This window comes from Miscanthus floridulus, chromosome 4 (genome assembly GCF_019320115.1).
Source record: "Miscanthus floridulus cultivar M001 chromosome 4, ASM1932011v1, whole genome shotgun sequence".
Taxonomy (NCBI): Eukaryota; Viridiplantae; Streptophyta; class Magnoliopsida; order Poales; family Poaceae; genus Miscanthus; species Miscanthus floridulus.
The window spans coordinates 118,349,720-118,377,112 of record NC_089583.1 but is presented as its reverse complement, the minus strand read 5'-3'; the positions used below and the strand labels follow the sequence as shown (position 1 = coordinate 118,377,112).

Sequence of the window (27,393 nt, the reverse complement as noted above, 5' to 3'; positions counted from 1 at the left end):
GGATAAATTTATGATATTTAAGGTAGAAGTTGAAAACCAACACAATTTAAAGATTAAGATAGTCAGGTCTGACCGTGGGGGGGGGGGTACTACGGTCGGCATACCTCATATGGCCAAGTTCTTGGACCTTTTGTAAGGTTCTTACAGGAGAATATCATAGTAGCCCAGTATTCTATACCGGGCGAACCTCAACAGAATGGAGTAGCTGAAAGACGTAATCGTACCCTGATAGATATGGTGCGTAGTATGATAAGTTACTCCACCTTACCGTTGAGCCAGTGGATAGAGGCGTTAAAAACCACCATTCATATTCTCAATAGAGTACCAAGTAAGTCGGTGCCAAAAACACCGTATGAGTTGTGGACAGGAAGAGTACCCTTACTAAATCACTTACGTGTATTAGGAAGTCCTGCTGAGGCTAAAGTATTTAACCCAAACATTAGAAAGCTAGATCCCAAAACAGTAAGTTGCCATTTCATTGGCTACCCAGAAAAGTCAAAATATTTTCATTTCTACTATCCAGACAGACATACAAAGTTTGTGAAAACGAGACACGTTGTCTTCCTAGAGGATGAAATAATGAAGGGGAGCATGGTAGCTCGAGAAATTGACCTTGAAGAGAAGCAGGTATATACGTCCACTCTAATGATTCATGAGCCATTTTTTTCATTACCTGTTGTCGCTGCACCGACAGTGCAAGATACTGTGGTGCCAGCACCTATTGTCATTCCGCCTGTGGCAACAATGAATGACGATGAAGAACCTGTTCTTTTAGGATCCTGTAGAACCGATTGCCACACATGAGGGGGAGAAACAACAGCCTCAAATAGAAGATATGCCAAATATGGAGGCCCCTAGAAGGTCTCAAAGAGAAAATCAGTTATTCCTGCTGACTATGAAGTATACAACACTAAGGAATTTCAAATGGAGGATGATCCCACCTTATTTGAAGAAGCCATAAGAAGTGATCATTCATCAAAGTGGCTTGAGGCTATGGAAGATGAAATAAAATCTACGAATGCAATAAAGTTTGGGACTTGAAAATAATTCCTAAAGGAGCCAAAACAGTAGGTTGTAAATAGGTCTACAAAATAAAACTTGACTCTTAAGGGAATATAGAGAGATATAAAGCGCAACTTGTGACAAAAGACTTTACGTAAAGAGAATGGATTGATTACAATGAAACCTTTTCTCTAGTCTCATGTAAGGAATCCTTCAGAATCATAATGACATTAGTGGCATATTATGATTTAGAATTACATCAGATGGATATAAAGATGACATTTCTCAACGGAGACTTGGTGAAAAATGTTTACTTGGCACAACCGAAAGGTTTTATCATGGAAGGAAAAGAACGAATGAGATGTCGCCTAAAGAAATCTATTTATGAATTAAAACAAGCTTCAAGACAGTGGTACTTGAAGTTTGATCAGATAATAAGGAATTTTAGATTTAAAGAGAATGTAGAGGATAATTGTGTCTATGCAAAGTTTAAGAATAAGAAGTTTATCTTCCTTGTCCTATATATGGATGATATCTTACTTGCTACTAGTGATGTCAGTCTATTACTAGAGACAAAGAAGTTTTTGTTCTCAGAATTTGATATGAAAGATCTTGATGAAGCTTCGTTCGTTTTAGGGATCGAGATTCGCCGAGATAGAAGTAAAGGGGTATTATGACTGTCATAAAAGATATACATAGAAAAGATCTTAAAGAAATTCAATATGCATAAATGTAGTCCCTCACCTGCTCCTATAGTCAAGGACGACAGATATGGAGATTTTCAATGCCCCAGGAATTAGTATGAGATCGATCAAATAAAAACGGTTCAATATGCTTCAGCTGTCGAAAGCTTACAATATGCTCAAGTATGCATGCGCCCTGACTTGGCATTTGTTACCGGGTTACTTGGCAGATTCCAGAGCAATTCTAGAATAGAACACTGAAATTTGTAAAGAAAGTTTTACGTTATTTGCAAGGAATAAAAGGCCTCATAATGACGTATAGAAGATCAGATTCACTCCGTATAGTGGGATATTCAGATTCTAATTATGCGGGAGATGATAGAAAATCCACGTCTAGATATGTATTCACTCTTGCAGGGGGAACTATTTCATAGAAAAGCTCAAAGCAAACCGTCACTACATCGTCCACAGCGTATGCCGAGTTTGTAGCGTGTTATTAGACAACGGGGCAGGTATACTGGATAAAGAAGTTCATACCCAGTTTGAAGGTGGTTGACGACATCTATAGACCACTTAAGTTATACTGCGATAATAATCCGGCAGTATAGTATGCTCACAACAATAAGTCAAGTGAAGCTGCCAAACACATTGACATAAAGTATTATGTTGTGAAAGATAAAGTTTGGGATCATGTCATAAGTCTTGTGCATATAAGTACCAAAAAAGATGCTCACGAATCCGCTTATAAAAGACTTACCACCTAACGTGTTCAGAGAACTTGTAGCCGGCATGGGTTTAAGAGAAAGCCTATAATTCCTGGACAAAAGAAGACCCAAAGTTAAGTATCTATTTCAGAACAGAGTGGTGTGTTGTAGTTGTTAAATCTATCGGCAATTGACCGTGATGATGAAACATGCTCTATGCACTAATATGTAATGGAATGAACAAAAGTAAATGATATGAAATTGAAAGATGGTAGGAGATTAAGGAGAGATTGTTAGATTGATCTCTAATCCTAAACTGGATCCAACGGCCTAGCTGGGCCTTTGATCCGCGCCCTGATCGGGGGCGCCCAATCCACTATGGCTGGAGGGCCCCTGTCACACTGCGCTATATATAGAGGTGGGGCCGACGACTCTGAGTACGAGGTTCGCCTGAGCCGAGCTCTCCATCGAAACCTAAACCCTAATCACGATCAGAGAGGGGCGCAGCCAGTGACGGGAAGCCACCAGCCGCGCCGCCCCGCTCCACCGACGTCGACGACTTCATTAACCTCTTCCCCGAACGTCGCTTGCCCGTGCGCAGACTTCACCGACGAACGAGATAGCGGCTTCTGGACCATCTCCCTCTACGGTGTCAGGTTTGATAGGTTCTTCTTCTATTTCTCTCTGTCCCTCTACTCTTGATATCGCATTCATAGTAAAGAGAACCCGCTAGACCTAATCCTAGATGATCCTTTCGATCTTAACAACTTCCTCTCCGCGACCTCAATGTAGAGGTTCGTGTGAGAGAAGTCGCTCCGGGAAAATCGCTCGAACATCTGCCGAGGCGGTGCCACGGTGGCGCGAGCATCCGGAGTGCGCTGTGCGCACACCGGCGGCGAGGGATCGTCGCCCTTTCCCCATTTCTCTGAAAACTCTAAACTCTTGTGCAAGAAATTGTGGGGGTATTGGGATGGGTTGGAGGTATTGGAACGGATTAGTTGGTTCTGATGCGGCGGACAGGTATATATATAGGCACACGTACGTACTCCGTATACTAGAAATGGAGCCACAAACCACAATGTGGTAAGCCGGTAAGATCAATTAATAGTTTTTTTTACAAAACCCATGACATATTTATTAATTTCATAAAAAATGTTATGTAAACATTTCTATAATAATAATAATATATAGGGAAAAAATTCCTCAAACAGGTCCTAGCGCAACTTCGCAATCTGGTTTGCCTGCCAGGTTGACAAGCTGCATGCAACGCGAACGTCGCCCACGGTCCACGGACCGCGGTGCACGAGTCCGTGAGTCCAGGTGTTTCTCTCGTCTCGGGCCGAGTCGGCAAGTCCGCGACGGCGAGCCACCAAAGAAAACCACACACCACCTGCTCGTCGGCTCGTCATCGCCATCATTTCATCGAGTCTCCATTTCATCCTCCCCAAATTCCCCAAAATCGATCTCCCCCGGACCTTCGAATCCCCACGCCCCCGCGTCTGAATCCGGCGCCCCCCGCCCCGATCCGTCCGATCCGCGCCGAATCGCCGCCGCTCGGGGCGGAACCCTAGCCCGATCTCGACCCGTTTCCCCGCGATGGGCACCGGCCGTGTCTGCCGCGGCGGCACCTCCTCCGCCCACCCCGCCGCCGGCGCCGCCGCGGGGCGGCCGTTCCCGCCCCTCGCCTCGTCCTCCTCCGCCTCCCCTTCCTCGGCCCCCTCCGAGACGGCGTCCACGTCGGTCACCAAGACGGTGAACGGCTCCCACCACTTCAAGATCGCGGGCTACTCCCTCTCCAAGGGGATCGGGGTGGGGAAGTTCATCGCCTCCGAGTCCTTCAACGTGGGGGGATTCGACTGGGCGATCTACTTCTACCCCGACGGGAAGAGCGGCGAGGATGGCGCTGCCTACGTCTCGCTCTTCATAGCCCTTGCCAGCGAGGGCACCGATGTGCGCGCGCTGTTCGAGCTCACGCTCGTCGACCAGAGCGGCAAGGGCCAGGACAAGGTGCATACCCACTTTGGGAGGTCGCTCGAGAGCGGCCCATACACCCTCAAGTACCGCGGCAGCATGTGGTGAGTCTCCCTCAGCCTGTGCATGTGTTAGATAGGCGTGCCTGCCAAATTGAGCTGACCTGCCCAATCCCTCAAGTACCGTGGCAGCATGGGCTGAGTCTCTCTCAGCCTGTGCATGTGTTAGATAGGCGTACCTGCCAAATTGAACTGACCTGCCCAATGAGAATTTGCTAATTGATCATTATCTTGAGTAGGAAGTGATGTATGCCCTCTAAGATACATGGCTATGTTGGTGAAACTTTAGTTTTGTATGATGTGAAACTGAGATGTTGGTGTGCATGTTAGGCTGGTTGCCCCTTCAGGTTCATTAGCCATTTTGTATTCACAAGTACTACTGTTTTGAGGTGAAGTACATTAAGTTTTTGATATTCTTAGGGCCTGTTTGGATAAAAGGGCTAATTGCTACAACAACAACAACAACAACAAAGCCTTTAAGTCCCAAACAAGTTGGGGTAGGCTAGAAAAGGGCTAATTGCTAGCTAGCTAAAAATTAGCTCAAGTGCATCCAAACAGGAGGGCTAATAGGTGGGCTATTTTTTTTTTTTTTTTGCCAAGTCTTCAACTAGTTAGCCAACTAGCTAACCAACCACACCTAATTTGGGCTAATATTTAGCCCCCACTAGTAACTAGCCATGTTTACCCAAATAGGCCCTTAGTTGCATTCCTCTTATCGTTAATGTCATAAAGTTCAAAACTGAGTTGGTTCCTGTTATTGCCATTAGCTAATGCTGAACGTTTGCTGGTTTGGTTGTGTGGTTTGCTGTAAAAATTGTGATGAATTCAGGTTACTTGAGATTATTCTGCGTGCCTTGATCTTTTATGTGATCTGGAATTCGATTTGTTATACATTATACATGTGAACTTGGCTAGTTGGCTTCATGTCGTGAGTTCATTGATTGCTCTATGACGGAGCTTGTTTCTGTTACACCTTACTTTCAGGATGTGCAGTAAGTGTCATGTGGTTTAGAAGCAGAGCTTAATTGTCTGTTTTTGCCTCATTAGTTTGTGAATCAATGAGGTGAATAGTGCTATAGATTTATTTATGCCTTACCCTGTCAATATTAACTGGTTATCGTATTGTTATTATTGATTGGGCCATATAATTTGGTTTTGATGACTCTGGATTGAAAAAGAACCCTGTCAATATTACTTTTATTTGATGTATGTGTTGATTCATCTTTGTTCCCACTGTGCTTCCGTTATTACACATTATTTCATCTACTATCCAGTATCCAGTTTGACTGGCTGTGTAGTTGCTTCTTGGATATAGCTGCATGATTTGATCCTTGACTACTTTTTCCGTTCACTGGTTTTGGGGAGTAACTTATCTTTCTGTGCATGCAGGGGCTACAAGCGTTTTTTCAAACGAACTGCCCTGGAAACATCAGACTATATTAAAGATGATTGCCTTTTAGTGAACTGCACTGTTGGCGTTGTTCAAGCACATACTGAAGGACCAAAGATATACACAATTCCAGTACCGCGGTCCAACATGGCTCTACATATTGGTCAGCTATTGACAAGTGGAAAGAGGACAGACATTGCATTCGAAGTTGATGGAGAGATGTTTCCTGCTCACAAAGTGATTCTTTCAGCCCGGTCTCCTGTTTTTAGGGCACAACTTTTTGGTCCGATGAAGGATAAGGGCATGAAGTGTATAAAGATTGAAGACATGGAGGCTCCAGTATTCAAGGTGACCCTGGCTCCCGGTTTTACTTGGTTATATGTCTTCTTTGGTTTTGGTACTGTCATGTCTTGGGGCAATCTCTCCCGTGCTACTACTATCTCTGTTATATTTAATTAAAAATAAAATACAGTTCATGCATATTGACATCAACTGCATATACTACCTCCCATCACTCAAATATGGCGTTTCAGACACAAGATAGGTAGAAGACAGATCATTTATATTGTCTGAAACATCATACCTAATTTACTGTAGGTAGTTTCAACACCCAGAACATAGACATGGTTCAATTATGCCCCAAGCCCCCAACTTGCAAAAAAAATGGAAAAATCTGTACTCAAGCATTAAGATCTTTCCTTTGATTGCATTTAGAGTGTCTGGAAGCAAATAAAGCAGAACTCTGCTGGTTTTCTGTTTGATGGTTGGTACAGTACTAACTAATGTTCCATGGTGTGCACCATATTTAGGATATTTCAGTGATTCAATGTGCTGCTAGCATCATTTCTGAGTTTCACTTAGTACCTATAGCTAAGCAGTCAAGTTCATCTACTATTACTTGCTTCATCGTATGGTAGTTTGGTACTCCCTCCATTTCTTTATATAAGGCATGCACACATTTCAAGATTCAAACCTTGTAATTTTCAACCAATAACTAACATTACAGGATGTAGATTTAAAGTGATATCGTTAGATTCATAATTTCATATTTGAAAGTACCATAGTCTATGGTTATGATTTTGTTGCTACAAAGATCATATCATAAAAGAAATTACAGGCCAAAGTTAAGTTAATTGTTAATTGGTGAGATGTATGTTTGCTAAGTTTTGCTTTTGCATTCCATTTGCTGTCAGAAGCATGTCACATTCAATTTCTTGCTTGTCAACGTCTAGCATTTATTTATTCATTCTGAGTTTATACACGTTGAATTTTGCAGGCCTTGCTCCATTTCATGTACTGGGATGAGTTGCCAGATATTGAAGAGCTTACTGGTGTAAATACAACTTGGGTATCCACCTTGATGGCTCAGCATTTACTTGCTGCTGCAGACCGTTATGCATTGGAGAGATTAAAATTGCTCTGTGAACTTAAGCTGTGTGAAGATGTTGCAATAAACACAGTGGCAAATACTTTGGCACTGGCTGAACAGCACCACTGTTATCAGCTAAAAACTGTTTGCTTGAAATTTGTGGCTCTGCCTGAGAATTTGAAAGGCAAGTGCAGCATTTCTCTATGTTAACTTGATTTTATATTGATTGCTCATGGAAGTTGTTTGCTCTAGAAGGTCAAATTGAGTATGTATCTGCTCTAGTTGCTATTTAGTTTTATGATCATGTCAATAGCCAGGCTTATTCTAGGCTCACATTTTGCTGAAAATCTGCAAGTGTAGCATTACTTGTCTGCACTGGTCTATGGTCTTTGAACACTATTGTAAGGCTTAGGCCTATGACGCATAATTGCCTGATTTAATTCTGTGCACTGTAGCTTAAGTTATACGGGGACACTTCCAATTTCTCTTAATTTGATGCTGATGAATGCAAAGATATGATGAGCGTGCATCACAGTTGTCATGAGTAGAAGTTCTGATTATAATTTGTTAAGGGTTTAAATTCTGCCAACCATTTCTGGTTAAATGTTCTTGTTAGCTCTATAACTTTGTTCACCGGATCTTTCCTTCTTTTTGTGGGTGGATGGGTGGGGGTCGACATGGTGATTCTTTCTAAATTTCATGTTGTTTTTTTTTAAATGTGAAACATGTGGGTTCTTTTGAATTGAAAACTGTGGACAGTTTGTCTTGAGACAATTTGAGGAATGAGTGAAGAGCTTGTCAAAAACATTTCTTTAGTTGTAACTGTTTATTGCTAATTTTGGCTGGGTAGTAACTGATCATATCATTTGTTATGTGGAATGCTTGCTGCAAAATACGATACTTAGAACTGTTCATCCTGTATCATGTGTTTCAGTATCATTATTATGTAATGTACTGTTTACTGGCATATATCACCTTTATGCTCGAACATAAATAGATGGAGCACATGCTTTCATATATCAACATCTGCTTGACCATGTTTTTTGTTTCTTTGCAGCTGTCATGCAAACCGATGGGTTTGATTATTTGCAGCAAAGCTGCCCATCCCTCCTAACCGAGCTTCTTGAATATGTGGCCAAGGTAGGAGAGCACTCCGTGAGCCCCTGCTTGTATTCAACTGAAGTCCTTGATGGTGGCGATGCCAATGGACGACGTGTGAAACCAAGGATCTAACGGCTGCCCAGATGAGCCTAGAAGAGGAGTTCCTCGTGTCTTTTTTTTCGTTGTAAAGTGTTTCCAATGATGGGTGCTTCTGTGGTGCCATATCATGCTTGTTGTAGCGTGTGGGTTTGTGTGTGTGTGTTGTGACTTCCATCCCTCTCCCCAGCCCTATTGTGGAGGGAGTTGTGGCTAATATATATCCTACTGACTAGTGTATTGCATTGCTGCTGCAAAGCAGCCTGTCATCATAAGTGCACACAGGTGGCATATGGCAAGGATGGTCTGGTGCAAAGGTTTGATCAAGGGGAAATAATGGTGCAGAATGTGTTTTGCAGAAGTTTTACCTTTTGCTAGGCCAGATTTGTCGATTCATGGTCGTCTGTATTTGACTGTATTCAATTGAAATGGTGAAATGCAATGAAATGTATCCTGGACATTCACTTCCATACTGATCCGTTCATCTTTCCTACCATGAAATTCTGGAGTACTTTTCACCTTTTTGAAATACCCGTTTGGTTATCTTTCACCTTTGTGAAATATCCCCATTTGATTCGTGACAGGAAATTATTATATATGATGAAACGGCAGGTGGCAGAAGGATTTGTACCTTTCGTGGTTTCCTCTCTTTGGACTAGTCATTTTAGAAGAGATTAGCCACTGGATACTTGATTAGTACCCCCTCCTTATCTTAACGATGCAATCAAAAAACAAAATTCAGTTAAGCTAGCCGGGGAGAGGATTCAGCAGTATGCAGTTTAGGTAGCTGGATACTTAGATTTGTTTTGTACCCCTCCTTAACGATGCAATAAAAAAAAAAACAAAATTCAGTTAAGCTAGCAGAGGAAAGAGGATTCAGCAATATGCAGTTAAGCTAGCTAGCAGAGACAGAGGAGACAGGACTCAGGAGAGGAAACCTGCTCAGCTGCTCTCTCCAAACCCTGACTCCCCGAGCAGTTGTGAACCGTTGCCGAGCAGCGTATCCCAAGTAAGGCTTGCCATAAGGATGTAAGGAGCTCTAAGTTCAAAATCGAAAATTTCCTCGCAGTGGACCAAGTGTGCCCACTTAGAGTCCGATCATGAGAAATGGAGATAGTCTTCTTCAACTTCAGGAGGCGCAAAGTCTTTCAGATTAAAGCAAACACACTCACCGCGAGGTGAAGTGTGCCCACTTAGTCCCCGAGCCTGACAGTAGGTGACGTAGTCACGTGGTGCCAGGGTCCAAAGTAGAAGAAAAGCAGAAAACCAGCCGAGCAGGCAGCCAGTCCCCGAGCGTTGCCCTGAGATGAGAAAAACACATTCACCGCAAGGTGAAGTGTGCCCACTTAGTCCCCGAGCCTGACAGTAGGTGACGTTGTCATGTGGTGCCAAGGTCAGAAACAACAGTCAACAGAAGAAAGTCCCCCATGCGGTGAGGAACCAAGTTGTATTGATGACGCAGTCCCCGAGCCACAAGTGGAAATCTTGGAGAAAACAAATTATGGAGAAAAACCGAAGTAACAGCTGTATAGTAGGAGTTACTGAGCCTTAATGGATTGCGGAGAAGTCAGCGAATATTTGGTGAGCAGTAACAAATTGCGGCGAAGGCGACCTCGGAGGCGGTTCCGATATCGGATCTGCAGTCGCAGGTGCTAGGGTGATCGGTGCAGTATTGATCTGCACCGGCTCGATGAGCTCTCCGACTCCGTCAGCGTTGATGATCCGGGAGATCGATCCGACCAGTGAAGATCTGGTCGGGCTGTGGGAGGGACGAAGAGCCTGCAAAACGTACCATCTTGTTCGACATAGAAACAGCACGCACACCCCTACCTGGCAAGCCAACTGCCGACAGAATATCGTCGGCAGTCCTCCGAGGGGTATCCCACGAAGGTAGATTGATCGGCAACGATGCGTGTAATCGAGAACAAGAAGGCAACAGAGACACACGAGTTAGACAGGTTAGGTCCGTCAGCACGACGTAATACCCTACTCCTGTGGTCTGTTGGATTGTATTGGCTATCGTATGATATTGCGTGTGTTTGGAGGGGGCCTCTGCCCGTCTTATATAGTCCGGGGGGCAGGGTTACAAGTCGGTTAGATGCAGGAGATAACCGGAAAGTAATAACAGATTACAGGAATCATGGGATTATACGTATCCTAACAGATCTCGTAGTATCTTCAGGATATCTTTCCGGTGTTTTGCGGGACGCGTCGAGCAGCGTCGTGCCCCGCAAGGCTTCGTCTTGTGGGCTGGCCCGCCCCTAGGGGCGCAGCCCATGTGGTCTGCCGTGGGTATCCGGGGTCGTACCCCTCACAATCCATTTGAAATGAAAGTTTAAGCTGCTGAGTGCTGAGTTATTGTAATTATAATAATTAGTCAGTGTGTTAAATTAATGACATGTCGGTTAGTTGGTTTCACGGTTTCACCACTAGATGTCTAGGCTGCATTCAGCATTGCATCTGGTTTGTTTTGGCCTATGAAATTAATTTACCAGATATTCTCTAAAGGAAAAACCACTGAACCAAATGCGTGTCTTGAATATTCAGCTATTTGATTTTTATCTGCAGGACGACCCCTTTTGCTTGGAACCTGATAACTGCTGGCTATGTCGAGCAAACAATTCCAGGGGTAAATTTTTCCATCCCATCATTTAATTTATTCAGACCACCTTCCTCATATATGCATGTTTATTATCCTTTCACTTTCATGTGAAAGAAAAAGTACTTCCAAATCAAGACAAAAACCTAATGATGCTTATATGTAATTAGCTATCGAAAGAAGCAGCTAACTCAAAACAGGTAATGAACTGGTTGAAATTCAGGTAGGGGGTAGAGTATAGTACAGTGTGTTGGTTTCTGCTTGTTTGGATGTAACTTGTGTCATGGAATCAATCGCATTCAAATAAATACTAACTTAATTTAGCTTCTAGCTTTCTCTTATTACAGTGGTGGTATAGCATGGTTCTTGCTAATTATTACTTAAGAGTTCTTCTAGATGTTTGTTGTACACTTGAATGTCACCTTAGGCAATGAAAAATACTAGCGTTCTGTTTTATAGATGTTTTTCCCTGGAGTGTTTGATCTGCTGTTTGCTGTTTTTATGCTAAATAGCATATTGCATCACATTTGTTAATGCATCTGCTTACTGGTCCTTTTGAGTATTACAAATATGTCATGCTTATTAACATATCAGAGCTCCTTCAACTCACATGACCGATATTTGTGCAGGTGGTTGTCAGCATCATTGGTCTTCTTTTATTTGGGAAGTTGTTAGAACCTCTATGGGGTTCAAAAAAGTTATCAAAGTTCATCTTTATTGTCAACTTTTCAACTTCTGCTTGTGTCTTCATGACTGCTATTGTGCTGTACTATATAACTCAGCAAGAGATCTACCTGTAAGTACTGTATTTCTCTTATCTCTACAAAATTAGTAGTTTGACATTTCATATTAGGTCCAGCCTTGGTGTTCTTACAATCTGTTTTTTCAGCTATACTCCTCTTTCTGGATTTTATGGGGTTCTATCAGGATTGTTGGTGGGCATTAAACAGGTTTTACCTGATCAAGAGCTTAATCTTTTTGTGCTAAAGATCAAGGCAAAGGTCGGTCTCTTCGAATATCAATAAAAGTAACCTTAATTTTCATGCTACCATTAATGTTTGCTAACGATCTTATTTTTTCTGGTTACACAGTGGATTCCATCTCTTGTTGCATTGATCTCCATTGTTGTAAGCTTCTTCGTAAATGACTTGATGTCTTACCTCCCAGTTCTGTTGTTTGGCATTTATATGAGTTGGATCTACCTCCGTTACTTTCAAAAGAGACTTGAGACTGGCCTGAAAGGAGATCCAAGTGAGGAGTTCTCTTTCTCAAGCTTCTTCCCTGAATTTGTAAGGTAGTTCATTTTCCCTATATAGAAGCTCTAGACTATTCTGCAGTTCGCTGAAGTATAAAAAGGGTGTACCTAGTGCAGAGAGCTCCCGCTCTGTGCGGGTTCTGGGGAAGGGTGTCAGTGGCAAGCCTTACCCACGCCTGTGCAATACGAGGAGACCACGACTTGAACCTGGGACCTTCCGGTCACATGATTCTGACAAATTTGTCAAAACATGCAGACCAATTCTCGACCCAATAGCATCTGTATTCCATAGGCTACTTTGTGGAAGATCCGAAAGATCTGATGCCAGGGGACAAACATTAGATACCTCACCACTGCCTGGTTCAGATTCGATTGAGGCAAACAGGAGGAGGTTAGCTTTCGTGGTTTTGTCTTCAGTTTTATCAGTGCATTACTTTTTCCTGCTTGTAACATTTTGTTCCTAATAAGCAATCCTTCGGTCCAAGCAATATTACTTCTGTTGCCCTGCTTTTTGACAAACAAATGATACTGGATTCTTCCTCATGGGTTGTAGACCGTCATGTTTTCTGTTGTCAAGTCCATGAGCTAGTGGAGTCACACATTGTTCCTGTGACTGTCATGTTTTCTGTCTTTGTTCAACTATTGCCGTAGCTTGTAGCTCCATTTGGTGGTTTCATAGCACATGACTCTGTTGGCACTTGCCAGTTGCTAGTTGCGTGTGCAACCGTGGTTCTATTCTGTCAGGCATAATGTTTGTTTGCTTCATTGTAGAGAGAGGGGTCAACGGGCGCTGGAGCAAAGATTAGCCGAGAAGCTGGCTGCAGTCAGAAGTTCAGAGGGCACATCACTGGATGCCGCTGACAAAGTTTGAGTCTTCTATGCAACGAACAACGAGCTGTGCAGTTTGTGAATTCCTGGCGGTTCGTTTCTTTGTGATTTCCTGAAGGATTGATCGAATGCGAATGTTTCATGTACCTTCAGCAGCCCCAGCCCCAGCCCCACTGCCGAGTGCTTCATTTTTTGATGGTTTTTCGTAGTTATCATCGGGAACCAACTAATGAAGCGTTGCGCTTCATTTTTCCCATGGTTTCTCTGTAGTCAACTAGTGAAGTGATCAAGTACTAAGCAGTGTACAATGCGATACTCCATAGGAGTATAGGACAAGAATTCATCTATGTTTAGTTTTCTGTTTGTTTCAAATGGTGAGGTTGATACTTGATAGTACGGGGTAGTTGACAAGGAACAAAATTAGTTTTGTAACCTTTTAGAGCTTTGCACCCCACTTCTAAGCTCAAGGTAACTCTAATATTTACCTGTCGTCATTTCCACTTCGGTAGCCAAGGAAGATGAACCCAGCACACTCGGTCCATTGACCTTGCCCGCTTGTTATGACGCGATGGAATCGCCAAGGTTAGTAGCGTAATAGTTATCATAATAACAATCACTTTTGCTGAGTACCGGCTTTGTCTCTTTCTGTTTCATTTTCCCAATTTTAATTTTTGGTGTTCCTTTGGTCTAAATTTAGACTCTACACTCGATGCGCTCGAGTGCTTGTCACGACCAAGAATTTTAAATCACGGTTTTCTCAATAAGGTTTTTGGTTAGCTAATTTGGAACCATTATCACAATCATACATCTCATCGTTCTACAGAAATATAAAAGCTTTATTACAAGTGGCTAACGTACGATTTACACTAGTGCTTACGTGGCTATAAGCACCTATCCTTCAAGATACCTCAAGTTCATGAGCGTGATTGGCCTTTTAGGATTTTTGCTAGCCAGCGGCAAAAATAAATAAAATAAAATAAAATAAATTAAAAAATAACATCTTTCTTGCCAAAAGAAACTCCTAAAAACACATAACAAAAACTCAAAAAGCAACAGCAAAAAAAAAAAAAACTATAGAAATAAAAAAGTTGGAAAAGAGCGCCAGTAAAATCAAATCGGAAAGGGAGAATTCTCGAAGCCTAACCGGGACTCTGGCGTCCCACTCCGGCGCCACATGCCTCCTGTCTCCCTCGCCGCCGCCGCCGCCGCCGCCACCACGAAGTCTGGACCTGCTTCCACCCGTTCAGCATCCGGCGGCGCTGCCGCTTCTGGTGCTAGCCGCAACGGAGCTTCCTTCTGAGCGCCGGTGGCGGGTGGGCGGGAGGGTCAGCGATGCCGCCGGCCCGTAAGAAGCGCGGGGCGGCGGCCGCCGCCGCCGCAGCAGCCGCGGCGGCGCAGTGGAAGGTGGGCGACCTCGTTCTCGCTAAGATGAAGGGCTTCCCGGCGTGGCCGGCCATGGTGAGTAGCACTGGCCACTTGTTCTCTCTGATCCGGCGCCCCCGGCACTAGTTTAGGCATCACGCAGTTTGGGGATTCTAGCTATAGTTGGAGAGCTTGCCTAGGTTCGTCGTTTGACGAGAGCAGTCTTTTTTTTTACGGTGCTACTACGGACGGTAATCCCTGCTAAAAGTTGAGGTTTCTATGGCTGCTCATTTTGATTTGGCAGACCTTTACAATAATGTTCTAGTTTTTGTGCTGCCTTTATTGAGGCTTGGCATGTTCAGGGGCTTCTCGGTATATGAGATCAGTGGTGACCAACTTGCCGTGAATCTGTTCTGACCAGTTCGCAAGTTTCCACTAGTTCCATGCTCTAAGTATAATTTCTCACTGCAATGTCATATTGTTTCTCAAATATTGATTGCCTTGATAAGTGAATGATTACTGCAATTGAGATCTCTTCCTTCTGCTAATCGGGGTTGTAGAGTTTAATCGACTGGTATATGGGAGCTTGTTTACCTTTGATATTGATGAAGATGTGCTAGATAAAAAACGTTTGTTGGAGCAAATGTTGGTTCCCCATCCATAAGCTTGTGACCAAGGGTTATAGTCTATATTTCAACTAAATCCTGATCCTTTAGGCCAATCAGAGGTGCTAAGTGTTTTGCTTGTTAGTGCCAACGTGTTTGTTTCAGTGGTTTCTGGACGGTTTAGGTACTTGGATGCAACATGATGATTTTCTGGTTGTGGAAGAACTGTGCCAGCTTTTGGAGAACCAACTGGTGTCTCTCAGGCTGTTGTTTGGTTCCATTCACTATGATTCTCTTTAGAATCCCTGTCCCATGCTTGTCTTTCCTCACCTTGGGTATTCCCTGGTTGGTCACGGTTGGCCACAGTGCCAATGTGCAATTAGCTTGGGCATATGGAACTGTGAAGTTTCAAATGGTTCTTTGATACTTGGCTACTTGGCTTCGTTATTTCTGATGCTTGCATACTGTTTTATATTCCTCGGCAGTTCGGTCCTCTAAGGATTATATATTGTACTTGAACTGGTGAAGATTTGGAAGCAGCCATTGATGTTTTCATTAATGGAAACACGATATCCTTTAAAGAGGATCTGTCAATCCTTATACTCTCTCTGCATTTGAAGCCAACCTTGCACCACTCTCACTTGGTTTATGATGAAGTTTCTCAGAGCATGATTTAAAGCCCTGGTGATTTTGGCTCTTAAGGTTGGTGGGCACCATGAATTTGGTTGATATAATTCTTGTTTTCTTTCTCATGAGTCATGAGTGTGGGATTTGGAAATTTTTTGATAACCACCAATTGAAGTACTTTCTGGTTTGTTTTTGTTCATTTTCTATAACAGTTCATCAAATACTCAGTCCACGTCAACATTTATAGATCTCAAGGCATAGTTGTGGTCTAGGTGATACGGGTAAGCTCCTTTCGGATGAGTTTTAACCTGTGGTATTTAAGGGCAACATAAATAGGTTCAGTTACTAATCGATTAATATTCTGAGCATTGAGGGGCAGGATCTTAATATTGCTTCTTCGTTTATTTTTGTTTCGGAAATTTCATAAACGACGAGGAAATGAGCTCTATCAATAGTGAAATGATACATATAGATCTCTAAAGTTCAGCACATGTCTCTAGAATTTTATGCAGTTTGTTCCACACTTAAATTGGGGTGTCTGCTGTGAACACGGATTTCTCTAGATATTTTCTTCTCTGTCATATACTCATTTCTCATTTTCTTGCAGTTATACTTTTATGGCTTTCTTACTTTTGCGTGTTATGTGGTATTACGTAGGTGTTAATATGCATAGGATAACATTCTCGATCACCATGAACTTTGATACTAACCTATAGTCCTAGATTTGCTGTTGAGATTTTCATGGTTATAAGTGATAGACAATTACTTTCTTTTCGAGCTCTTCATCTACGGTGTACTCCAGCCATCCAAATTCGGCGACCACATTTGGTTTTGCCACCGTGACCAACCAGAGAATACCCCCCCCCCCCCCCCACACACACACACACACAAGTACCTAGTCTATTAACTCCGCGTCGTAGGAGGCATGATGTTGTTGGCGGAATGGGATGCATTAAAACTGCACTGCCCACGGACACTAGCGTGCAGGAGAAATAGGAGTGGTGCAGTGAAGATAGAAATTCACTAGCGACCCATCCGAAGAGCCAAGCACATCCACCCGAGACAAACACAGTTAGGCGCTGATCAAGGATGGACGGAGAGAGTATTTCTTTGGCTCTGCCGGCAAAGGTTTCTTTTAATAATGTCTCTAGTCTCTCAGAAGTTCTTTGGGCTATTTCAGGAAACCATTTTGTTTTTCATCTGTATGGCATGTTTATAAGTCTTACTTCACATAACCATGCCATTAAGCTGAGATTTCCTGGGCAAAGCTGCCTCTAATAATCTCCACCTTATTCATGCACTCGTAGCCTTTTTTTTACTCTTGGAGATGTGCGTGGTTGTAGAGTTGAAACTGAAAATATCCATGTTGAGGATCTCAGTCCCTGAATTCCCATACTGTTACAGATAACTGAACCAGAGCAATGGGACCTTCCTGCAGCTAAAAAGAAGTTTATTGTAGCTAAAAAGAAGTTGCTGGTCTACTTTTATGGAACTAAAGAGATGTGAGTATCACTTTTAATTTAAGATCTTTTGAATTTAAGATCTTCCTTTTCGATTGATATTCTATATATGTTCCTCTTCATCCCATATACATTGTTTGCTTGGACCAGATAGCTCTTTTCTTAAGATGTATATTATTCAGAAATAATTTGAACTCTTCGCCATGTCGTCACATGAAATTGGTAGGATCCTAGTAAATTACAAACTTTTAGGATTTATTTATTTATAGCTTTACATGTTGGTAGGATCCTAGTAAATTAGTTTAACCTTTTCTAAGATTTTATTTGGATTTTTATTTTTAGTTGAGATAAGGAACATATAATATCATTAGACTTTTAGGATTTATTTATTTTTAGCCTTACATGTCAGTAGGATCCTAGTAAGACAGTTTACCCTTTGTAAAATTCTAAGTTTTATTTGGATTTCTGAGAAAAAAATCCTAATGTGATCTTACAAATTGACACATTTTGCTAAATGTTCGTACAATTGTACAAATTTAAGAATGCATATAAAAAGGACTACATGATGATCACATTCCAAGTCAGTATCCTAGATGATGATTGTTTATGAAAGGAGCTATAGATGACAAAAGTGGACAACAGTCTGTGAAGAGGTAATTAGACAAAATTATTCATGCAATGTAATGTTAGTACACTCAACGCTAGTTTCGTAGTCAACAAGTGGGGAATTAAGTATCTATCTGGTTCGCCATGCTAGATGGACACCGTATTGAATGGGTTTGTTCGTCCAATTTTTGTGGAGTGCCATTTGTAGTGTGGTGGTGTTGGCATGGTTTCATTTCATACCATGAATCAAGATGATTTTTATTTAGAGTATCTTATTTCCTGGCAACTCTAAGAATATAGAAGAATAAACTTCATGTGCTGATAAATTCAGAACCAGTGAAAGATATGTCTAGTTTTAGGAATCTTGTATTAGTTAATTATGATTTATGAAGCTTAATTCTGTGATCTCTTTTCTTACTTAATGTCCAGTTCTATACTAGCATCACTAACAATTTCTGACATTGAAGTGGGTTAGCCTAAAGACATTGGTAACTTGCAGGAGTTCTACGTCGTGGCAGCTATTAGCTTGGATATATATATTACTTAATTCATTAAATCCCTATCCCACAATATGCAATGCTTTTTCTGACATTAATCTTTTCAATTATATTCTAGTGCTTTGTGCAACTATGCTGACCTTGAGGCATTTACCGAAGAGAAGAAAAAATCTCTACTTGTTAAGCGACATGGGAAAGGAGCAGATTTTGTCCGAGCAGTTAAGGAAATAGTTGAGATTTATGATTCTTTAAAGGAAGACAAGAAAGACATTAATAATGATAATAATAAGAGTGGCTTTACTGAAAATAATTTGAAGATAGATGTCGAGAATCATGTCAATGACAGCAGCAGTTTGGATACAGAAGGTCCTGATGATGGTTCTGATCCAGGCAATGACAAGAAAATGGAGGATTGTCCCTCCTCTTGCATGGATCACAGCATGGTAGGTACTCAGTCTATTATCAACACAATGGAGGGTGAGCATTGTGTTGTGGATTCTGCAGATGGCGACCCTATTGAAAAGTCATCTATCCTTCATGAGAGTAAGCATTCTCCTTTGCATGCTAGTTCATGCTCAAAGAAAAGACAAAAAGATTCACAGAAACAAAATGCTTGCACACATGGTAATTTTGCATCATCATGGAGATCAAGAAGTTCATTAGGCGCTGAATTAAGAACAAGCCGGGATTCTGGTGGTCTGATGAATGGTACTAATCTGCCTTCTGTTGATTTGATTCCTGGTGACAAGCAAGAAGATTCTGCTCACCGTAAGTGCATTGAGGATGATAAACCAAGCCCGTGTTCTGTTTCTGCTTCAAAGGAAGCAGTCTTGTCACATCCAAGTCGAGGAACGTGCAGTCAACTTGTGGCCTCTGGGACCAGTAATGATGATAAAGGCCCATGTACTGTCATACATAGTGTACAATGCACTTTTAGTAATGAAGTGTCTAAAACTGGAGTCAGGGATAAAGAAGTCAACCTAAATGGAATGGTTGATCTTCCCATGACCACCACCCGAACTTTTAAAAGAAAAAGAAGGGCAAACACTTGTCGTGCTAATAATCCTGTCAGTAGTGAGCTAAAAAATATGGATAGGGCATTGCAGCCTAAGTCATTTGGAGATCTTGTATATTCTCCAAATTTAAGGAATGAAATTAACAGATCAGATGGAGATGAGCACTTGCCATTGGTCAAAAGGGCAAGAGTCCGAATGGAAAGGTCTCCACTGGAGAATGCCACGGTTGATGAACCTGGCCATTCTTCTGACCAAACAGCGCCAGCTAAACTGGATCCATGTATTAAGCATGCAACGTCTGCAATATCTGGGAAGGATCAATCAGCTGATGATGTACCTCCTGGCATAGATGCTTCACCCAAAACAAATTACTCTGACCTGCCAGGAGAAGTTCAGAATTCTTGTATGAATAACAATGAAGAGCAACCAATGGTTATGACATTGGATATAGAAGCTGCTTTTGCCTCCATCAAAACGCCTTCATCGTCTCTTAGAAGCTATGTCTGTTAATGCATCTGAGACTGAGAGTACTTTGCCTGAAGTTACAAAGTCAAAGCAGGTTACCCTGGAAGGCTGCACCGCTTCAACAGAGAGGTCCCCTCCTAAAATCTCTGCAGATGCACTTGTTGAAAGTCCCAAATCTGCAATGGCTAAAAGCCCTAAGGTATCTTTGACTGTGCTTCCTTTAGATGCCCCAACTGACCAAAAGCATATCACAGAAGCTGTCATGTTGAACAAGGATGCCCTCCCTCCTGTTTCTTTGGATTTAAGAACTGATGTCAGTGACAGTTTACCAAAGGACAAAGTTTCTGAAGAAACCTGCATAGACAGTGAAAATTTGAGAACTGATGTCAGTGACAGTGTACCAAAGGACAAAGTTTCTGAAAAAACTTGCATAGACAGTGAAAATGTACCTGATTTGGTTGTACATACTGGGATTGATAGCAATGGTTGTGTAAAAGGTACAGCCTGTTCCATGAAATTGGAAGAGCCTGGCTTTGCGAAGTTTGATCGACTACCTTCATGTAACGCAAGTGGAAATAAGCCTACGGAATCCATCGAAGTCTCTACTAATGGTTTTGGCAAAACTATAGATGTATCTTCTGAGCCAATTAGCCGAGCAAATGCTACTGTCTCGTATACTAGCGGCAGCTGTGATCCTGTGCCGCATGTTGGCACTGTTTTAGATAAATCAGTAGTTAGTGTGCGTGACAGAACAAGTGCCTCTTCTTTGGTTTCTAAAGTTCCATGTATTCATTTTGACACCAGCACCAGAGCATTTGAAATGTAAGTCTTCTCTTTAATGTGAAAAAACGAACCTTCAATTTGTTATGTAGGCATGTTTGTCTACTGGCATTACATGTTCTTGCATTAATTGATTTACTGCAAATCTTAGGAGCCATATGCTTGTAACTTACTGAGTTCTTCACTTCTTCTCAAGTCTTATGTTCATAATCATGTTGACATGGTTAATAATAGTTTCGATGTTTAATCTTGTAGGCATAGTTCTTCAGTTATTGCACCGGAAGACCTTGATCACAGAATAAACCTAAAGGATAAGAGCTTATCTTCAGATTCAATGCCTACAGAAGAACTAGTTGCTGATGGACATGCTCATATATTCTCTCAATCAAATTCATTCATGGACAGTTCTCTAGATTCAAAATTTGCTTCAGAACCTTTGGTGAATATCCCTTCACTCAAAGAAGGATCAAGTAGCTGGGGTTCACCTTCAAATCATTCGATAAGGTCTGCATCAGATAGGGTTCATACTGAACAAGATAGTGGTGAGATTCCTTTTGATAATCTGCTACCGGAAGGCTTGTTAGCAGGTTGTAATGAAGCCCATTCATCACGGAGGGCGTTTGAAGCTTGCGTTGGTACACTACACGAACAAAAGAAAGTATATCTCGCTGCAACACGTCTTGCACTGGACTGTGCTAAGCATGGCATTGCTGGGGAGGTTAGGCCTTGCAAACTCTTCACCTTAATTTTAAAGGCATGCGGTTTCACTGTGGTTTATCTTAGATTAATTTCTCATGGTTTTATTATTACCGTTAACTTGCTTGTATTTGTACATCTGGTAGCTTGATAAGGCTAAGTTATTCATCTGAAGCCCCTGATTGTGATGATATCAACTCATGCCTAGGTTCGCATTTACAGATTAACTTTCATGCCAAAGGCTGATTTTGCTCATCATAGAAATATGGTCACCATAGCTGTTTTGTTCACCATAGTTTCCTGTATATCAATTCGTAGCCTTTGTATATATGACATAGCATGCTATTTACAAGCTAGAAATTAGTGGGTATGTTATGTTAACCACTATGGCACAATCTTCACTAGATTAAAAATTTTCAGGTTTTTTGTTTGAGCACAGTAACAGGTTTTGCTGCATTGAATCTTAAAAGTATGCCCTTTTATAGCCATTGGACCAATCAATCAGTTTTAAGTTGTGTGATGCAGATGTGATTTGATTCTGTTCTTTTTTTAACAAAATAATCTAGGTAATGGATATTATTATTGAACACCTGGAAAAGGAAAGTGATTTATATAAAAGGGTCGATCTGTTCTTCCTTGTCGATTCCATAATCAGATACTGTCGCAATCAGAAAGGTATGTGCATAATGTTTTTAAGTTTGTTTCATGGGAATGGACAGATTTAAATCTACTAAGCTACTGCCATGAATCATGTAGGTGGACCTGGTGGTGCCTATCCTTCTCTCATCCAAGCAGTCTTGCCACGAATTATATATGCTTCTGCACCACCTGGAAATTCTGCTTGGGAGAATCGGAGGCAGTGTCTTAAGGCAAGTGAATTCAGTACCTGATTAAAGAATACGATAAGTTTAACGCTCTTTCACATTTCTTTCACACACTTTGTTTCTTGGTGGTTAGGTTTTGAGGCTCTGGCTTGAGAGAAAAACCCTTTCAGAATACATCATTCGCCACCATATTAAAGAGCTTGAAGCTCTTAATGACGCATCATTTGGAAGCTCCCACCGTCCTTCAGGTAGAGAGAGAGCTCTGAATGACCCTTTGCGGGATGATGAGGCATTTTTTGTTGATGAGTATGGAAGGTAGGCCTCTACTTTTTGAATAAGAACCCGTTTCTGAGGTTAAAATGAGTGTACTGCTGAGGCTTGTTTATGCTGTTTATTGCTATTGCACACAAAATATTCTGCATATTTACATTTTGGGTTGGTTTTGGTAATCTTACATAATTTGCAAAAGGAAAAAAAAAACATTAGTACATGAGTTTGGTGCTGATAGCATATCATCATCGTAGCCAGTAGGTAAATTGTTTCTGTTTTCCTTCAATCCAGATTGGCATTGTTGGAACTGTCTGCTATACAATTTCAGTGCTTGTATGTTTGGGAGCTGTCAGATTGTAGCAAATGAGTGAAAGTATTATCAATACTAGAAAATCTTTCAAGAAATGTTGAAAAAGTTTAAAGGACATAAATAATAGTCATGACTCATGATGACACTTCAAGGTTATCTGAATGACTGCTGACTAGTGTTGTTGCTTATACTACTGAACAAAAATATGAAATGTCTAATTTTCAAACAAAAAATTGGATCTGTATTTGAGCGTGGTCTCACTTAGCATATGTAACAAACTGCGTTTATGCATGCTGAACTGCTGTACCATCGTTTTGTACTAAAAACTATCTGTTCACCATGCCCCACGTTTATATGATTGATTATTCTTCACAGCAACGCTGGTCTTCATCTTCAAAATTTAATTTGCACGAAACTACTTGAAGATGAGGATGGGAGGTCCTCTGAGGAGAGGAGCTTTGAAGGTCTTACTCCTGAACATGAAGTTACTGGTGCTAATGAACAAGAGGCATGTCAATTGCATGTGACAAAGCATCAACTCCTATTGGAAGAAGTGGATGGTGAACTTGAGATGGAGGATGCAGCCCCGTCATCTGGAGCTGAAGCCAGTACTGGATGTCAAGAAGATCTGACTAATAACGATACTTCTATAGGAACTGCTCAGCATCTCAGTTCCGTTCCGCCACTACCTGATGATAAAGCTTCATCCCCTCCCCCATTGCCATCATCACCGCCACCATTACCACGTCCATCATGTCTTGTCTCTCAAGATTCTCAGGTGCAAGGCGCATTGCCTGTGGCAGCCAATTGTGTTGAGCAACACCATCCAGGAGCCAACTATGTATGTAGCTCTTATTTTGTTTCTGCAGGAAAACTGCTCTGGAATTTGATTTGTGGTGAGTATAGTTACTCCGTGATGTTCTTTGCAGAATGTTGAAGGCCAACATCCTTATTCTGCTGCAAACAATCGAGGCAACGTGGATGCATGTATAGCTTCTTCACAGCCTCCAGTACCATACAATTCTGGATATGCAGGGCATACTAATCAGATATATCAACCGCCGCCGCCGCCGCCACCACAGCCTATTGCAACATTCCCTTCTGGGCCCCATGGCAGCTTATGTGGGCCCTCAGTGCCACATCATGGAAATAACTATCACCATCCACCACCAGCACCACTGCCGAATAGTGGATACCATTTACAGCCACCGCCACACCCACCAGGTCCTGAATCAGTTCCCATGTCCACCTGAACCAGAGCAGAGAGCACAGCCTTGGAATTGTGGCCCTCCGGCCCCTTCCTATCCCGAGAGATATCAGTATGATAGAGGACACCATGGATATGATAGAAGACCTTACTTTGATGATAGAGGACATCACTTTGATGATAGGGGGCATCGCTTTGATGGTGGAGGGCATTACTTTGATGATGGAATGCATCACTTCGATGATAGATGGCGCCACTTTCATGATAGGGGGCAAATGCACCATGAAGTTATGGATGGTGGAAGGTTTCCCTCGTTCTTTCCACCAGGTATTCCCCCCTCCTCTTTCTGCCTATGCATCATTTAAGTTTTGCATCCAACTGGTCCTGTTTATTTATGAACAATTTTGCTGAAATACCGGATTTACTTGTGTTTTTCATGAATTAAACTTTTATGTTTAGCCAGTTTTGTTCTTATCAGTATCCAGTTGATCCTATTCCTTTTCAAGCAACGTGCAGTTCATGTTATTTATCACTCATTGCACTATCTTCTACAATCATTCAGGTCCCCCATGTCCAGATCACTTCAAAGTGCCACCCAACCAATTTCACTGTGGACGACCATTGGATCCTCCACCAGGTCCATGTTCTGGGTGGCCTATGCCTCATAGGAGATCCAAGCACCCTCCTGATTCTAGACACTCAATGGAACCTCCAGTTTGCAATGGAGGAGGTATTCTATTTCATTTTTCCTTCTGATGGCAGCCCTCTAGGCTCTCATCATTATTTTCCATCATCACAAACTCCGAATGTTTTAATAGTCACTTTTTTTTCACTTGAAGCTGAATGCTAGTCTCTGTTGTGAAATCAGGTTGGAGGAGGCATGGAAGACGTGATTATGATACATACCATTGATGACTGGTATCAGAAGTTTTATGTTGGAACTACTGTGCTTACACGTTAGCCCCTTTACAAATTTAACTTCTGAGATGCATGATTTACTTGGGATAAGGTACTCGTTAAGTGTGGAATAAGAGCATTCCCCACTAAGTTTCCTACATACTATTTCTCTTTTGCATTATTTCAGAATGATATCGGACTCTGCGACTCAACTCTGATCATGGCTGATTTGTAGCGCTTGGTTGCCAGGGCTGGGTGGTGTTGTGGCAATGTTTATGGTACACATTTCGTCCTTTATAAACTATACTTGTTATATTATTTCTTGGCGCACCTGTTGTCGTTTTCTTTATTGATCTGACACATTTTTTTTTCTGATTATTTTTTCTAGGTTTTCCTTGTCATTGGTGAATTGTGAAGCATTCTTCAATGTCTCCGTTCACTGATGTGCTTAGTGTTAAGTCTCTTGAAAATAAGAGACGCAACCCACCACTGTACATATGTAGCTGTAGCAGTGTTCTGCAAATGCAGAAACGGGAGCCAGGCCAGTCGTCTGAAGGGTGTGAGGCATGTTGTTAACCTTAGCATTCCACCATCTTGTCGACATCGCTGTGTATTTCGTTCCTGTAACACTGTTGCATCGAACAATCATTTTTTTAATGACCATTTAGTTTGTAGTTTGACAGTGGAGCACATGGCCAAAATTCAAATGATTTTTTTTTTTTGCACTTGTAGACTTTATTGGGCATCTTTTGATGACGTAAATATGGCTCAATATATTCTTGCGGCGAATGCAGCCGAGTCGCCACACACTGCGAGGCTGTCTGGCTCTTCTGAGGTCTGGGTTTGGCAATGTACAACTAGTTTCTACTACGATTTAATTGCAACTGCCCAAATTTAGTCTCGCTCGTCGACGACTCAAATTCAATCTAGGAAGGAAACCATGGTGGGATATTTTAGCATAAAATAACCTTTCTTGTCGTTCAGATTTATCTCGATCGGTGCTTGGTTTCGTCCCTCAACTATTATATTAAACTGCTGGTCATTTGAATCTTTTAGCCTTCCTTTTTGGCATGCCACTTTGGCGTGCCAAGACAAGCATATGCACACGTCCCGTGTGCTGAGTCATCATACATATACGAGGCCATGACCGTGCTTCAGCTCCGACTTTGTCGTTTGTGCACATGGCCATCTGAATCAGCCTGGGCACTTTTTTACCGAACACCGACCGAACCGAAACCGAATCGAATAGTCGTAGTTCGGTTTTTCGGTTCGGTTTTGGTTTTCTATGTCATACCGAACCGAAAAATCAAAATACTGAGAAACCTGTTTTTTTCCTTGTTGTTTATCAAAACTGATGGAGTACTGTGGTTTATTATCAAGAATGAACTGTAAATTTGTAATATTTGATTTGAGCATTGAATTGTTAAGTTTGTAACAGTCTTGAGTCTTCAAATAATATACTGTGCTGTGCAAGTTTGTACTGTGTTGTGCTGTCAGTTCTAAGTCCTGTCTGATATTCGGTTTATTCGGTTTTAACCAAAAAACCGAATTAAAAAACCGAACCAAAATTGGTCGGTTTTTGGAAAAACTAATAACTCTCTCTAGCTAGGCATTGTCAACATGGCGTCATCGCACAGGAGCATGCAGGGACTACAGTTAAGTGCTTTAGAACTTGAGATGAGATACTTAAAATCAATGTGAGATCACACTACAATAAATATGAGATATCATCACTATTTTTATATGATATAAAATTATGTACTCATACAAAAATAGAGATCTCTCATTTGACGTGCATTTTAATATCTCATTTTTTATTTACACTGAAATATAATACGAGATCATCATTACTAGAATTATAATTGTTTCAAAAAATCATTACTAGAATTATTAAAAAAAAACGTTTCCAAAATGTATTATTGATCTTTCCTTTAGTCAAATTATCGTATTAGAGATCGAATCAATGTTTTAATAGGATGCAAAGGTGCTCTTGGTATCGTGGATAGGTCTTCTTATGCATATTTGTTTAATAAATGTAATAATAGGTAGACTGATATATATATATACTTTCTCCATCCTAAAAAGAGTGCCGGTTAAGTTTAACTAGATTTGCAAAAAATATTAATAATATTTGTATCTTCAAATAAGTTTACTATTATGTATCTAAGGAAGTGAAGACTCGTAAAAGAAAAACTCTTACATACGTCAGCAATGCGCGTTTTGAGTGCACGGGACCAGGGTGGGAGATGAGCAGAAGAGTTGGCTGGGAGAAGCGTTTGACCGAGGAGGAGGTGCAAAGATTCGTGGGCATCAGATTCATCGACGATGGCTGGCTGTCAAACCAGCCATAGTCCACAGAGATTATTATTAGCTAGCTGCTACTCCGCAGGAACTGAAATTAATTAATTAATCATCTTCTGCGTTGCAAACGAGCAAAAAGGCTGATGTGAGTTGTGAGTTGTGAGTTGTGAGTTGGGTCTGTCGGCCACCGGAGGGCCGACAAAACTCTTTGGCCGACAAAACTCTTTCTGCCTCTGGGCAGCGGATACACCTATCGGGCTGGTCTGGGCGGCGGATACACCTATCGGGCTGGTCTGGGCGGCGGATACACCTATCGGGCTGGTATGGTCCATGAGTTGTCGGCCACCGGAGTGCCGACAGGACTGTTTCGGCCTCTGGGCACCTGGTACACCTATCGGCCTGGTATGGCCCAC

General features: G+C 41.7%; 2 protein-coding genes and 1 pseudogene across 2 annotated transcripts; all 3 read left to right on the top strand.

Moving 5' to 3' along the window:
* Positions 1–3,736: 3,736 nt before the first annotated feature.
* On the top strand, positions 3,737–8,845 carry LOC136550506 (BTB/POZ and MATH domain-containing protein 1-like). The gene is made up of 4 exons (XM_066542105.1): positions 3,737–4,464; positions 5,809–6,157; positions 7,086–7,362; positions 8,236–8,845. Exons 1-4 carry the CDS (start codon positions 3,986–3,988, stop codon positions 8,409–8,411), a joined length of 1,281 nt encoding a protein of 426 aa, XP_066398202.1. The 5' UTR covers positions 3,737–3,985; the 3' UTR covers positions 8,412–8,845.
* Positions 8,846–9,802: 957 nt separating this feature from the next.
* On the top strand, positions 9,803–13,600 carry LOC136549197 (rhomboid-like protein 19). Its single transcript, XM_066540462.1, has 7 exons — positions 9,803–9,807; positions 10,944–11,004; positions 11,604–11,770; positions 11,864–11,975; positions 12,066–12,268; positions 12,486–12,620; positions 13,001–13,600. The coding sequence occupies exons 1-7, from the start codon at positions 9,803–9,805 to the stop codon at positions 13,098–13,100; spliced, it is 783 nt and encodes a 260-aa protein (XP_066396559.1). The 3' UTR covers positions 13,101–13,600.
* A 567-nt stretch (positions 13,601–14,167) lies between these two features.
* Positions 14,168–25,859, top strand: LOC136550505 (protein HUA2-LIKE 3-like; annotated as a pseudogene).
* Positions 25,860–27,393: the final 1,534 nt, after the last annotated feature.

What these genes read in the sequence shown, in the direction of transcription:
- LOC136550506 (XM_066542105.1), top strand. Translation starts at nt 3,986, where the DNA reads ATGGGCACCGGCCGTGTCTGCCGCGGCGGCACCTCCTCCGCCCACCCC. An exon ending in TGGAGGCTCCAGTATTCAAG is followed by an intron (nt 6,158 to 7,085) that starts GTGACCCTGGCT and finishes TGAATTTTGCAG; the next exon opens with GCCTTGCTCCATTTCATGTA. An exon ending in TCTGCCTGAGAATTTGAAAG is followed by an intron (nt 7,363 to 8,235) that starts GCAAGTGCAGCA and finishes GTTTCTTTGCAG; the next exon opens with CTGTCATGCAAACCGATGGG.
- LOC136549197 (XM_066540462.1), top strand. An exon ending in ACTCAGCAAGAGATCTACCT is followed by an intron (nt 11,771 to 11,863) that starts GTAAGTACTGTA and finishes CTGTTTTTTCAG; the next exon opens with CTATACTCCTCTTTCTGGAT. An exon ending in TTCTTCCCTGAATTTGTAAG is followed by an intron (nt 12,269 to 12,485) that starts GTAGTTCATTTT and finishes CAAAACATGCAG; the next exon opens with ACCAATTCTCGACCCAATAG.